The following is a 15,800-nucleotide window of genomic DNA, read 5'->3' as shown; positions in this document are numbered from 1 at the left end:
AACACAGTAAGCTGGTAATGCCTCATCACAACAGAGAAAGACATCTTTCCATTAAAATACTGCATTAAAAGCATCAATACTGATTCATAAAATCTGCTCATCTGTTTTCTAAGTTGATATCATTATCTTAGTTTCTGTACATTCTTCTGTGGTATGAAGCACATGTAGTAATGCTATTTAATTATGTAAGTCTAATGAAGCAGCTGTTAGGATGTGAGTGGAGTCACATGTCATGCAAAGTGGCACTACAAATGGTACAAATAGTTACAAGGATGTTATGACAAACAGCTCTGCTAGATCAATTTGGCCATTGATCTAGCAGAGCTGTTTGTCATAACATAACATCCACTGTCATAAAACCCATGACATCCACTGAGCTGCTATATCTATCTAGATGTGAAGTTTAAACTTAACAAAAGATTAGAAACAGACTGAATCTCAATCCTGCAAATCTCATTTTATGATGTTTTCTGCTGTTGCATACTGATCTGTGTTGTTCAGGTGGATGAGGTCATGAGGCAATTCCTGTTGTTCTCTGAGTGTTGCACTGCTTGAAGAGTTCCTTTGCTTTTTTGCGAAAGTTTTTCCCTACAACAACGTAGAGTATTGGGTTGAGAATGCTGCTGAAGAAGGCTAAGTAGCTGAAGAACTGTCGGCTGTATGCCACGTTGCGGTAAAAATCACACCCAGGCACAATCTTATAGCTACTAAGCAGGCTTAGTATCCTCATAACATGGAATGGCACTGAGCAGATCAAGAATACCAGGAAGACAACCAGGACCAGAGTGGTGGCCTTGTTCTTCATTTTCTGAGCATGTACACCCTCTGCCATTCTGTTTTTCAAAGCCATAATAATTTTGACAGTACAGAAAGAAATAATACAAATAGGGATGACAAAGCCAAATGTTATGAGCACCAACTCAAATGTCAGATATGCGTTTTTATCTAAGTTAAGAAAGCATATGGTAACATTAGAGTAATTTGTTTTTGTTTTCCTGTAGACAATAGTGGGGACACTCAGGAGCAAACCAAGTCCCCACACCAGAAGACATCCACATTTGGCAAAACCAGGCCTTCGCATTGGTTCATGGGAGAGCGGGTGCACCAGTGCCAAATAACGATCTATGCTAACCAGGACGAGGAAGTAGTTGCTGCAGTACCAGCTCATAATGATGGCAGAGTTTGTCAGACGACACATGGCGTTACCAAAAGTCCAGTTGAATTTGTTTCTTACATACACAGCCCAGAAGGGCAAAAAGGACGTTAGTAGGAGGTCAGCACCAGCCAGGTTGCCCAAGTAGATATCAGCCACAGTGCAGGGCTTCTTGTGGAAGAAGAAAACCATCAGCACAAACACATTAAAGATGATTCCCAGCACACTGATGATCATGATGTAGGTCGCAATCATACTGACATAGGGTATGTCAGTAGAACATGATGAATATTGCTGTGTGGAATCATTGCTGAGGTTGGCAGAAAAGCTGTACAGAAACACAAGAAACATTATGCTTAAAAACAGCCAATATAAAATTATATTTCTTTGAATTACTACAAACATTATTACAAAGCAGTGGTTGGCTTCAATATCGAGATGCTATATTTGCTATGAATATTCTCTAAATTGACCTTTTTTCACTTTTGTCATAAGAAACAAAGCATACATTTTTGCATTGCATACATAAGCAATAAAAAATAGAGAAGTTGCATACAAACTAAATATTTAAAAACGTATTGTCTTATCAAACTATGTGATTCAAAAAAATATCCTTCTGCCAAGAAAATGGAGGAGAAGCTTGTTCTTGTTGTGTCTGTCTCTACCAATATGTAGGTTATGTCTGAGAAAACTTTTAAAATTTGACAAAATCCAGGTTGGTGGTTGCCCGACCAGGCATGTGGGTGCAGGTTCTACTTGCCTTCCGCCTATTTTTACTTGTCCTGGGCAATCAGATAACCGTTAAATATTGTAAAAAAAATAATAATAAAAAAAATGAGTTAAACTTTAAATTATGTTGCTCACGGGACTTACTGACATTGAAAACTACAGGGAATACAGGGAATAAAGAAGAAACATGTTCATACCAAATAAAGCGTGTGCATACCTTGTAGGTGAGAGAGCCATCCCTGCAGAGGATAATAGAACTGTCCAAACACCTGCTTGCACTCTTCCAGGAACTTCTGCCACTGTCTTCTATCCGGCTCTTGACTTGCTTAAGGAGAAAGTAAAATGATATTAAAGTGATGTCGGAACAATGTCAGATGACTTACGTCCTCTTACCACCCCCTTTCTTCATTCTGTCCCTCCTTTGCTTGTTATCCTCTCTTCATTCTGCACTGTGTGCAGAATTCATGTAATTAATAATGTTTTCTAAGCGGTTGAAGATGGATGGATGGATAATGTTTTCTCAGGGATTATCCCCTGATTTCTTAACAAATTTGACTGCTACCTTTATCAATATCACACGAAAATCAGTCTGGAGCAAGATAATTATGAAGGATTGTTGCTCAACTCTTACATAAAGGCTGAAGGACAATCAGCTCTTTACACAGGAAAAAAAGTCATGTCCCTGCATGCACTCTAAATTCCAGTCACGTCTGAATGGACTCAAAAATATCAACAACAATATTTTTTTCCTCAAATCCTGATTCTTCATCTCTCTACGACTTAACTTTCTATCTGTGAATTTATTTTATTTGTAGTGCCCCCCCACTCCCCTCACCCCCCTCACATTCTTTACCTACAGCATGTGCTTGGAAAGTAATGGAGCACAGAGGGAGGGTTGAAGGGCTGCTGGACCTGCATTAACCATGTGAACTCAGTTCTATGGAGTCCAAAGCTATAAGGATTAAATTATTTTATTGGATCATTGTTCTGAAAGTGTACAGCTTTACACTGTGGTGCTTATTGTCTTGATCATGTGTTCCAAAATGCAAGGTGGGAAAAAGTATTGACAGTAACAATTGACGAAAAGGTCCATCTCATATTTGAGTGGATATCTGACGGTGTGTGCCAATATAAAGCCTTTCTGAACATTACAGTACAAATTCAGATAAGTCCATGTCACTCAGTCAGAGAAGCCATTTAGATACATACTCTGAGAGACTATAGTATCTCTAATTACAGTTACGATTTTTTTAATAATCAAAAAATCTATTTAGTTTCCATTTATGGTATGGGTTACATCAATTACCTCTGATTCCATTATTTCTACATAGTATAGCATTAAATATCCTGTAATACTGATGTTTAAATAGAACTAGAAATGCATTTCGTGAAGAAAATGTGAAAAATGTGGTTGCTGCAGCTGAAGCATTGATTTGAATGCTGATGTGAAAGAGAAACTGCTGAAGACAAGAATAATATGAAGTCAATGACCGCCATGAATAGTGTGAAAATATACCATGTAACTCTCCTCTATATATAATTAAAATGAACAGTAGCTCAAGCTAAAGCCAATCAAACTAATAATAACTAGACCTGTTGAGTGTCAAACACACAGCAATGCAATATTACTGACAAAGCTCTGAATGTGGCAACAACAGTGCTTCATAATGCAGAAATTATAATGCCTACAACATATGTAGAAAGACTCTATTATTGTGTCAAGTAGGAACAAAGTTGATAGAACTCGGTTGTTTAAAAACTCTAGTGTTGTTGTCCACTGTGTTGATGTGTTGATGTCTTTTACTTTCCCATCATTATGTGGAATTTCTTTTGCTAAATTTGGACCCACACTTACAAAAAAGTTATTAAATATGTTAACAATCTCCTGAATGTTATCTGTAACAGAACCATCTTCTCTAACAGTGTGAGTAGGGAAAGATTTACATTTGTGCTGTTCAAGCACTTCTCTAACACCCCATGTTGCTTTCATATCAGTTCTATATTTGTGCAGTAAAGTACTGTAGTAATACTGTTTTTGTTCCCTCAAAATAGCTGTCAGTTTATTTTTATATTTTTTATATTTGTCCTCTTTGTCCTTAGTTTGGTGCTTTATATACTCTCTGTACAGCTGATTTTTCTTTTTACAAGCTTTTTCCAAGCCATTTGTTATCCAAGGTTTCCTTATCTTATTAGTTTTTAGTCTCATTTCTTTTAAAGGACAATGTTGATTGTATAATAACATAAACGTCTCCAAAAATGCATTATAAACCCTGTTAGTGTTGTTTACATATACTTCCTGCCAATTATGGCAGTTCTGATTTAAAAGCTTCTATTGCTTTCAGTGTTCTCAGTCTAACCAGCCTGTTAGTCTCATTGGGTCTTTGTTTTAGCTTCCTAGACTCCAACACAGCAAAGACAGGCAAGTGATCACTTATGTCTGTCACTAATAATCCACTTTTGATAATTTTACCTGTTGAATTCACAAAAATATTATCAATCAATGTAGCACTATCACTCGTTATTCTACTAGGTTTTATTATTAGCGGGTATAAACTCAAACTAAACATAGTATTGACAAATTCTGCTGTTTTCTTATGTTCATTTGATTTTAGCAAATCAATATTAAAGTCCCCACAAACAACTATCAGCTTTTCCCTTTGTGTTTCATACAACTCAGAAATCTTCTTACTAAACTGGTCGATACACGAACCTGGAGTTCTATAAATACAAGTGATTACCATATTTTTTGCTTCTTCCCTGCTTATTTCAATAGTTAAACTTTCCATTAAATCATCAATAACTGTACTCATGTGGTCAATTGTTTTACATTTTATACCATTCATTACAAACATTAAATGGCAGCTGTTGTAAATACCCTTTAATTGTAGAAAAATTGCAATAGAGGCTCCTGCTGTTAAAGTGAATTACAGAAAAACATTCTTGTGTCATTTCGAGTTCATCTTCTGAATAATAACCACTATCCCATTGTAAGTTCTGGAAGAAGTATTCATCTGGGTCAATGCTACTTTCTAAATCATAAGTTTTATGCTCTTGAGGATTCAGCGTTGTAAATTTATCTCCACTCTTGGTATGTCAAACTTTTTTGATTTTTACATCAAAACAGACGGATAACAACCGAAAAATCAACAAAAAAAAAACCATAATCTTCATCACCTTATAGATCTTCATCATTTGTATCGATCCAGTTCTTTGATTTCCCTAATGGTTATTATTTTTGCTTGCTCAGGCGTTCCGTTGAGTTTGATCATTACTTTACAGTTCCTTGTCCAAGTGTCTTGAATCCGCTTTTCTTTTTTTAGCATTCTTGCTTGGCGTGCAATTTCAGCATTTTTCCTTGTTAGATGTTCATTTACATACACTCCAGTGGCTTTTAGTTTCTTTGTTAACTTTAACAGTTCAATTTTGTGTTTCCTGTTGGCAAATCTTATGATTATCTTTGGTGTATTTTGTTTTTGCGGAATGGTGTGGCATGCCACCATATTTTTAGCATCTAGAAGGATGTCCTTGCTGTTGAAAAACCCAATGACTTGTTGTTCGAGTGAATGTAGTTCACCTGATGGCGCGTCTTCACCCACCTTGTCTCCAGCTGTAACCTTGGTGTAGGAGTGGTGGGTTGTCACAAGTCCAGATATGACCAGGTCATCCATTCTTGTGCTTTGTTCTAGTTCATCCACTTGTCTCTCCAGCTCTTCAATTTTCTTATCCTTTTCCTGAATCACAGTCTTCAGTTGTCGCACCTCATCAATCAAAGACACCAAATCTTCTTTTTTTACCATCTTGCTCAGTTCATCTGACATATAGTTCAGCGACTTCTTAATTTCCTCAATATCTTCTGCAAACTTCTTTGCCATCTTGTCTTGCTGATTTTCCAGGTGATGCAGTAGGCCTTTGCTGGTTCACCAACACATGTACTTAAGGTGGCCTGTAGCTTCAATAATGTCAAAAAATATTTCCAAAAATTAAAGCGGCCCTTTACAATGAAGTTCAAATGTTGTATTAAATCAATGGATGGCAGCTCCTTCAGGAAATATATATTTTTTTAATATATTTTTATTAATTTTAAGGTACAGCATGTATAGCAGCAACAACAACAACAAAAAAATACATTCACAACCATAACATAAAAGTCAGAACATAACACATCTATGTCTGCGACAATAATGCATGGTCATGGTTAAATAAGGAAGATAATTGGAAGAAAAAGGTTAGATTCCATACAGCAAGACATAACGTGTCAGCCATGGTTTTCGACTGATCACTTGTTAAAGTACTTCAATATAGGATCCCAACTCATTTCCTCTATCTTCATCATACAACCTCAATCTCTCTAAATGCAGCATGTTAGACATTTCTCTCAACCATAAGTTATATGTAGGGACAGCTTCCATTTTCCACATACGTAGGATCAATTTTTTTGCAATTACCATTCCAAATTGAACAGCTCTCATCTCATATTTAGTAGCAGAAGGAAAGACACTTGTAGCTCCTACGATCGCTACAAGAGGGTTAGGTATCTGATGTTTGCCAAAGGCCCTGGAAAAACATTGAAAGATGCATTGCCAATATGAATGGAGTTTGGTGCATGACCAGAAGGAGTGTGTCAAGGTACCTATAGTAGATTTACACTGATTACAGTCAGGCGAGACATCAGGATAAAATGTATGTAGTTTCTCTTGTGAATAATGGAGCCTATGAAGTACTTTAAATTGTATAAGATTGTGTCTGGCATTAACTGAATATTTGTGCACACTATGTAGACATTCCTCCCATATCATATCGCTTAATTCCACATTCAACTCATCTGCCCATGCCTGTTTATGTACCTCTGTTAGTAGCAGAGCTTTATCAAGAAGTATTCTGTAAAAAAAGGAAACTGTCCCTCGAGTAGCTGGATTAAATTTATTAATTGTGTCATGAGTGTCATGTTTATTCAGGACTTCAACATTTTTCTTAATAAAATCTCTTATCTGTAAATATCTGAAAAAACTAGTGGTAGGTATTGTAAATTTAGCTTGCAGTTGTATAAAGGATGCAAAATTGCCAAAATTGACAAATCTTTTATGGTATTGATTCCCCTTTGTTTCCAATCAGAGAAAACTTTATCATTTAAGCCGGGTATGAAAGCATGATTTTTACAGATAGGTGCATCAGTATATACCCGAGGGGCCTTAATATACAGTTTTATCTGTTCCCAGATACGTATAGTATCTTTAATTAGAACACTGTCATTATAATGTACCTTATTGACTTTGTTAGGACTGTTAAGCAATGCTAGCAAAGAGGTATTTCTACAAAGCGACCATCCCATGCTTATCCAGGCGGGGTAGGAGTATGAAGGTGAATCTGGAGAAAATGTTCTCCACCAGGAAAGTGGGCGGCCTAGTAGTACATTCTAATGTTTGGCAAAGCAAAGCCTCCAACATCCTTTAATTTGCACAGATGCTTTTTTGAGCTTCTGATGGCTTTATAATTCCATATAAAGGGCACAATGATAGAGTCTAATTGTTTAAAATACGATAGAGCAATAAAACATGGAAGGCATTGAAAAAGATGTAGAAAACGTGGCAACACAATCATTTTAATCGCATTAACTTTACCAACAAGGGAAATGGGCAGGGTCTTCCAAAAATATATATTCTGTTTAAGTTGCTCGATTTTATTATGCCAATTCTGTTGTAAAAGGTTCTTAGGATTCTTAGTCACAATTACACCAAGATATGAAAAATCATGAAGGGCTTTCCTGAATGGTGTAGATTGTATATATGTCAAATGTATTGCCTTTGAAATTGGCATTAGTTCACTTTTGTCCCAATTAACAGAAAAATTAAAAAGTCTGCCAAAGTACTAATTAATGTCAGAAGATGAGGTATCGAAGCTTGAGGGCGGGAAACGAATAGAAGGATGTCATCCGCATATAATGAAATATGATGTTCTCGTCCAAAGACGTCAATAGGAGATATTAAACGATTTTGCCTAATACTAGCAGCTAGTGGTTCAATACTAATAGAAAACAAAAAAGGGGAGAGGGGGCACCCCTGGCGGGTTCCCCTACTGATCAATATAGGTGATGAAATATCCTGGTTGGTAATAACTGAGGCAGTTGGGTTTGAATAGATAAGTTCAATCCACTTAATAAAGGAGGGTCCAAATCCAAATTTTTTAAGAGTAAAAAACATATAAGGCCACTCCACTTGGTCAAACGCTCGCTGCGCATCCAGGGAGATTACTACTGCCTTCTCTGAATGTTCTGCATATAAAATGTGGAACAAGCGGCGCAAATTAAAATACATATGTCTATCTGGCATAAAACCAGTCTGGTCTGGATGGATAATAGAACAAATGTGCTCCTTTAATCTGTTGGCTAAGATTTTCCCAAGAATTTTAGTCTCAATAGGCAATAAAGAAATAGGACGATATGAAGAGACCAAATCAGGGTCACGGCCAGGCTTAGGGATAAGTACAACATTGGCCTTATATAAAGTAGGAGGTAATCTAGAGGTCTGCAAAGAGTGTTTTAGCATACGTAATATGAACTGGGCATGTTTAAGATTAAATGCCTTAAAAAATACAAAAGCCATCTGGTCCACCAGCCTTATTGTTAGGAAAGGAGGAAATTACCTTTTGTATCTCCTTTAAATCAATATCCACTTCTAGTAAAGAGATGGACTCATTGGACAATTTAGGCAGTTTCAAATCCTTAAAGAAATTTTCCATCAACCCTTGATCAGGTTCTCCCTGCGATTGATAGACCTGTTCATAAAACTTAGAAAAACTTTTACTTATTTCCCCAGGATCGGTCAGAAGAGTCCCATTATTCATCTTAATAGAATGTATGGCTGCCTGTGATTGTTTTAATTGACAGGCAAGTAACCTGTGAGGTTTATCACCAAACTCAAAATACTTTCGCCTGACTTGGGCCAGCAAAGATGAAATATTTTTGGACACTATGGAATTGTATTCATATTTTAACACAGATATCTTCTTTAATATCTCTGGGTCAAAGGTAAACAATGGTGCCGGTTTAGGGCCCACGTTAGCATATAACTACTCTTCTCACCTCATCCAATGGAGGACTCCATCTCTACAAATAAACGTAACAAATCAAGAATTTTACCTCACCCAGATTACAATATAAACAGCTTTTTACCAGTCAACATTTCTCGGCCCAGAAAATTTTCAGCCTCAGCCGGGGTGTTGAACACTCCTGTGTTATCATTCACCATGACCATGAACCTGGCGCGGTGCCTGAAACAACATCGAATATTCCTGATTGGTGATGATGGCTCTCGGCTTCCCTTCTTTAGCTGGTGCTGCGCTACAGTTAACACACGGTTTTCATCTTGTGTATTGCGGTTAGAATATCTTCATTAGTGGCCGGGGTTATAGTGCTGGTAACATTAGCGCTAGCTGCCATAGCTTCTGCCCCACTAAACGTCTCTATGTTGGCATCAGTTCTGTGTTGGTTCACACATCACATGTGACTCATCAGTGAGCACAAGTTTAGTTTATGGTTTCAGACATTTTTATGACCATGTGAAGTCATACAAAACATACACATATACACTCAACAAAAATATAAACGCAACACTTTTGTTTTTGCTCCCATGTTTCATGAGATGGACTTGAAGATCTAAACTTCATTCCAGATACACAATATTACCATTCCTCTCAAACATTGTTCACAAATCTGTCTAAATGTGTGATAGTGAGCACTTCTGCTTTGCTGAGATAATCCATCCCACCTCACAGGTGTGCCACATCAAGATGCTGATCTGACATCATGATTAGTGCACAGGTGTACCTTAAACTGCCCACAATAAAATCTGGAATGAAGTTTAGATCTTCAAGTCCATCTCATGAAACATGGGAGCAAAAACAAAAGTGTTGCGTTTATATTTTTGTTGAGTGTACATTCATACACCAACACACAAATGGGGACAACTTGTGTCTTGTCCAAGGACACGTCACCATCCATCCATCCATCCATCCATCCATCCATCCATCCATTATCTGAACCCACTTCATCTTGTAGTGCTGGGTAGGACACATCACCATAAAACAGAAATCAAACAATAAGCTTATTCTGGCATCTGCTGGTGATCAGCTGCATGTGACATTAAAGGTTTCAGAGAAGGATCTTACTGTCTGACATCTGATTCTTTTCTTGACTTGTGTTGACATTCAGTAGATTTTGTGTGTGTGCATGGAGGAGCACAGCTGTACACTGTCATGCTGTGTGTACGGAAAGAAGGAAGAGTTTTTTATTTTGAAAAGTAGAAAATGTTTGAATATTAGGAAGATATAAAAGAGAAACTGCCGAAGACAAGAATGATGTGAAGTCAATGACTCAAAGTTGGCTTTTCAATAACATTTAGGGACATTTGCATGTCCTTTTAATTTCCTTGTAATCTGGCTCATTAAGTAGAAATGTAGCATTGAACTTGGCATGACTACTAGTGTAAGGATTACTGAGCACACTGACTTTGAATACAACACAAACAATACAAACAAGACAAAGTTTTACGGGCATGGAAATGTCTACACACTGTGTCAGCTTACAGGAGGGAATACAAACGTTACATCACACACAAAAGAGATATTATATGAGTAGTGGTGTGGTAAGGCATTAGTACGCTGGTAATGCCACATCACAACACAGAGAAAGACATACTATGCACAAGATCTTTCCATTAAAATACTGCATTAAAAGCATCACTACTCAATCATAAGGTCTGCTCATCTCTTTTCTAAGATGCTTCCATTATCTTACGTAGCTTATGTACATTCATCTGTGGTATGAAGCACATGTGGTAATGCTATTTAATTATGTAAGAGCCTCTAATGAAGCAGCTGTTAGGATGTGAGTGGAGTCACATGTCATGCAAAGTGGCACTACAAATGGTACAAATAGTTACAAGGATGTTATGACAAACAGCTCTGCTAGATCAATGGCCACACCCATGATATCCACTGGGCTGCTCACTCTATCTATCTATCTATCTATCTATCTATCTATCTATCTATCTATCTATCTATCTATCTATCTATCTATCTATCTATCTATCTATCTATCTATAATTGTATCCTCATCTGCTTCAGAGATTAAAATTAAGTATTTCTTTAAGCTATTACATGTCATAAAAAAGATGACCAGTCTTCCAAGTGGTTAAATTAGATGTGAAGTTTGAGCTTAACAAAACATTAGAAACAGACTGAATTTCCATCCTGCAAATCTCAATCATTTTAAGATGTTTTCTGCTGTAGCCTACTCATCTGTGTTGTTCGGGTGGATAAGGTCATGGTGGTTGTAAATCTCCGAGTGTTGCACCGCTTGAAGAGTTCCTTTGCTTTTTTGCGAAAGTTTTTCCCTACAACAACGTAGAGTATTGGGTTGAGAACGCTGTTAAAGAAGGCAAAGTAGCTGAAGAACTGTCGGCTGTATACCAAGTTGCGGAAAAAATCACACCCAGGCACAATCTTATACCTACTAAGCAGGCTTAGTATCCTCATAACATGGAATGGCACCCAGCAGATCAAGAATGCCAGGAGGACAACCAGGACCAGAGTGGTGGCCTTGTTCTCCATTTTCTGAGCATGTACACCGTCGGCCATTCTGTTTTTCAAAGCCTTAAGAATTTTAACAGTACAGAAAGAAATAATACAAATAGGGATGACAAAGCCAAATGTTATGAGCACCAACTGAAATGTCAGATATGCGTTTTCATCTAAGTCAAGAAAGCATATGGTAACATTAGAGTAATCTGTTTTTGTTTTCCTGTAGACAATAGTGGGGACACTCAGGAGCAAACCAAGTCCCCACACCAGAAGACATCCACATTTGGCAAAACCAGGCCTTCGCATTGTTTCATGGGAGAGCGGGTGCACCAGTGCCAAATAACGATCTATGCTAACCAGGACGAGGAAGTAGTTGCTGCAGTTCGCGTTCATATGGATGACAGTGTTTACCAGACGACACATGGTGTTACCCAAAGTCCAGTTGAATTTGTTTCTTACATACACAGCCCAGAAGGGCAAAAAGGACGTTAGTAGGAGGTCAGCACCAGCCAGGTTGCCCAAGTAGATCTCAGCCACGGTGCAGGGCGTCTTGTGGAAGAAGAAAACCATCAGCACAAACACATTAAAGATGATTCCCAGCACACTGATGATCATGATGTAGGTCGCAATCATACTGACATAGGGTATGTCAGTAGAACATGATGAATATTGCTGTGTGGAATCATTGCTGAGGTTGGCAGGGATGCTGTACAGAAACACAAGAAACATTATACTCAACACAGCAAGTTACCAAGGTAAAATTATATTTCCTTAAATTACTACAAAGCATTATTACAAAGCAGTGGTTGACAAGTAACTGTCTGCTTTGATGTTATGAGTAACTTGTTGAATTATTATTATTATTATTCTCTAAATTATACTTGTTCCCACACAAATTGCCACATAAAGTTGTCTTTGCTCTGGTATTGTATATACTAGCTTTAGAAAGATATGACATTTGATCACATTTAACACATTTTAGATATTAAGTTTGTATGTGACTTCTGTATTTTTCTGACAGGCAATCTTCCTGCCTGTATTTGTTTATCAATAATACTGTTATTTGAGCACTTATTTGCACATAACAATAGCAATAGCAATAAGACTTACTACATTAATTACAATAAATACAGGATGAATACATTCTTAAAAAAAGCAATATAATCAGTCTATCTGTCCAGAAGTAGTATAGATATTATCTAGAATTGTATCTATTATCTCCACTCAAGTCAAGTATTGGTAAACACTGACAAAACATGTTGAATTAAAACACTGGCTTTCTAAACAGTGTCATGTGTTCAGTGAAGACCCATTTTGGCTTCACACTATCACGTTGCATCAGAATATCTTAATGTGATGAGACATAAAACTTGGAATTATGTTGCTCACGGCACTTGCTAACATTGAAAACTACAGGGAATAAAGAAGAAACATGTTCATACCAAATAAAGCGTGTGCATACCTTGTAGGTGAGAGAGCCATCCCTGCAGAGGATAATAGAACTGTCCAAACACCCGCTTGCACTCTTCCAGGAACTTCTGCCACTGTCTTCTATCCGGCTCTTGACTTGCTTAAGGAGAAAGTAAACTGATATTAAAGTGATGTCAGAACAATGTCAGATGACTCGCCCTCTTACCACCCCCTTTCTTCATTCTGTCCCTCCTCTGCTTGTTATTGTCCTCTCTTCGTTCTGCACTGTGTGGAGAATTCACAGAATTCATGTAATTAATAATGTTTTCTCAGGGATTATCCCCTGATTTCTTAACAAATTTGACTGCTACATGTATCAGTATCACACCAAAATCAGTCTGGAGCAAGATAATTATGAAGGATTGTTGCTCAACTCTTACATAAAGGCTGAAGGACAATCAGCTCTTTACACAGGAAAAAAAAGTCAGTTCCCTGCATGCACTCTAAATTCCAGTCACGTCTGAATGGACTCAAAAATATCAACAACATTATTTTTTTCCTCATATCCTGATTCTTCATCTCTCTACGACTTAACTTTCTATCTGTGAATTTATTTTATTTGTAGTGCCCCCCCACTCCCCTCACCCCCCTCACATTCTTTACCTACAGCATGTGCTTGGAAAGTAATGGAGCACAGAGGGAGGGTTGAAGGACTGCCGGACCTGCATTAACCATGTGAACTCAGTTCTATGGAGTCCAAAGCTATAGGGATTAAATTACTTTATTGGATCATTGTTCTGAAAGTGTAACGACAGCTTTACACTGTGGTGCTTATTGTGTTGATCATATGTTCCAAAATGCAAGGTGGGAAAAAGTATTGACAGTAACAATTGACGAAAAGGTCCATCTCATATTTGAGTGGATATCTGACGGTGTGTGCCAATATAAAGCCTTTCTGAACATTACAGTACAAATTCAGATAAGTCCATGTCACTCAGTCAGAGAAGCAATTTAGATACATACTCTGAGAGACTATAGTATCTCTAATTACAGTTACGATTTTTTTAATAATCATAAAATCTATTTAGTTAGTAGTCCATTAAAAGCTATTTAGTTTTAGTCCATTTATGGTATGGGTTACATCAATTACCTCTGATTTCCATTATTTCTACAAAGTATAGCGTTAAATATCCTGTAATAGTGATGTTTAAATAGAACTAGAAATGCATTTCGTGAAGAAAATGTGAAAAGTGTGGTTGCTGCAGCTGAAGCATTGATTTGAATGCTGATGTGAAAGAGAAACTGCTGAAGACAAGAATAATATGAAGTCAATGACCACCATGAATAGTGTGAAAATATACCATGTAACTCTCCTCTATATATAATTAAAATGAACAGTTGCTCATGCTAAAGCCAATCAAACTAATAATAACTAGACCTGTTGAGTGTCAAACACACAGCAATGCAATATTACTGACAAAGCTCTGAATGTGGCAACAACAGTGCTTCATAATGCAGAAATTATAATGCCTACAACATATGTAGAAAGACTCTATTATTGGGTCAAGTAGGAACAAAGTTGACAGAACTCAGTAGTTTAAAAACTCTAGTGTTGTTGTCCACTGCGTTGATGTGTTCTGTGAACCATTTCATTCCATGAGTCTTGAGTTTGACCCGGGTGTCATCCACATATCTTAACCAGTGAATAGTGAGTGGTTCCAGGAAAGGAACTCAGACTCTTCTCTCCTATAGGCATGAGTTTGGACTCCTAAGGGCTGTGGTAGGGACAATCTATAAAGCAGAAAATTTGGACAAAATATTTTGAATACCAAGGCAATAGTAATTTTGGTTTTACCCTTTTCTGAGGACATACAGTTGCAGGTTACCACAGATAAGTTTTGTTGTCAGCACAACACACAGGCCTGTGATCTCTTCATCATTTCTTATACTTGCCACCACTTGATTCATTTTGTGTACATCAGTGTGAGAAGAACATGTGCCTGCAGACCCTCTGCTTTAGCCAATAATATTGCAGCATTGATAACCCTGTTGCTCTAGCTCTGGAAATACAGAATGCTTGCACATTGAAAAAACAAAACCTGACTACTAAAATTATACTATTGGGTTCGCAGAAAATCTGTGAGTAAATACATAGTTTTGTATTCTTTATGCTAAACATCGGTAGGGACTATTTTTTTCTTCCCAAAATATTGGTTGTGACATGTCCCTATGGACCATTTGCAAACCTACACCATTGTTTTCTCCACGTCCTCCATATATACAGGTTGGCCACAATTGGAGACACAGGTGATCCCATGGCATAGCTGTGCTTCTGTCTGTAAAAGTTCCTATTGTACTGAAAATAAGTTGTAACTGACATGAAGGCGCTTGGAGGGGAAAGGTCTTGGGAAGGGAGCCAAACCCTTTTGCCTGGTTGGTAGGTAGGACGTCTGTTGACCTTTAACTGATCTAAAACACATTCGTTGTTAGCTCAGTATTTAAAATGGTATGAAAGAAATAATAAAATCTCTACTTTGGTCATAGTTGGCTTAACACTAAAACAGATCAGTGTAGTGTCATCCAGCTGTCAGACCAGTTCAACAACCTGTTGTGATTATAAAAGAAAAACAGAAAAAACTACAACAGAACTTGTTCTGAAACAACTCTTCTGCTGGAAGAGTCAGAAGCCACTACTGAGGAAAAACGACAAGCAGAGAATTGCTTCTGTAATGGGAGGGGTGGGGGCCTAGAGAGCCAGCTGTGCTCTGACAGGTTGCATGTGTGTTTTTTACCGAAGTCAGTATCTTGTGAAAAAAACTGTTCTACTGATATGGAAAAAGTCAGGGTTTCAGCCTGAGCCAGGTCTTTTATTTTGTAGTTTTGTTGTGTTTGTATTATTTGTAGTTTGATCTTGTGATTTTTTTTCTATTGT

The 15,800-nt window shown here is 37.4% G+C and overlaps 1 protein-coding gene across 3 annotated transcripts; it reads right to left on the bottom strand.

The window, feature by feature from the left end:
- Positions 1-364: 364 nt before the first annotated feature.
- Positions 365-13,226, bottom strand: LOC114427715 (B2 bradykinin receptor-like). 3 transcript variants are annotated; one of them, XM_028395921.1, is made up of 3 exons: positions 12,921-13,226; positions 11,243-12,164; positions 365-559 (listed from the first exon to the last, which is right to left on the bottom strand). In XM_028395921.1, the coding sequence occupies exons 1-3, from the start codon at positions 12,938-12,940 to the stop codon at positions 512-514; spliced, it is 990 nt and encodes a 329-aa protein (XP_028251722.1). In that variant the 5' UTR covers positions 12,941-13,226; the 3' UTR covers positions 365-511. The 3 variants fall into 3 exon arrangements, with proteins under 3 accessions (XP_028251722.1, XP_028251721.1, XP_028251720.1); XM_028395919.1 differs by lacking the exon at positions 365-559 and adding an exon at positions 10,269-10,908 and having other exon boundaries at positions 11,140-12,164; positions 12,921-13,225; XM_028395920.1 differs by lacking the exons at positions 11,243-12,164; positions 12,921-13,226 and adding an exon at positions 2,100-2,214 and having other exon boundaries at positions 365-1,481.
- Positions 13,227-15,800: the final 2,574 nt, after the last annotated feature.

Source organism: Parambassis ranga, chromosome 22 (assembly GCF_900634625.1).
Source record: "Parambassis ranga chromosome 22, fParRan2.1, whole genome shotgun sequence".
In the NCBI taxonomy this organism is placed as follows: Eukaryota; Metazoa; Chordata; class Actinopteri; family Ambassidae; genus Parambassis; species Parambassis ranga.
The sequence above is the reverse complement of the archived record's forward strand: the minus strand, read 5'-3'. Positions and strand labels throughout refer to the sequence as shown.

Excerpts from the sequence above, each read along its gene's own strand:
- LOC114427715 (XM_028395919.1), bottom strand. The coding sequence starts at position 12,940 with ATGGCTCTCTCACCTACAAG. Across the intron at positions 12,165-12,920 it reads ATGGCTCTCTCACCTACAAG|CATCCCTGCCAACCTCAGCA; the intron begins GTATGCACACGC and ends GTTTCTGTACAG.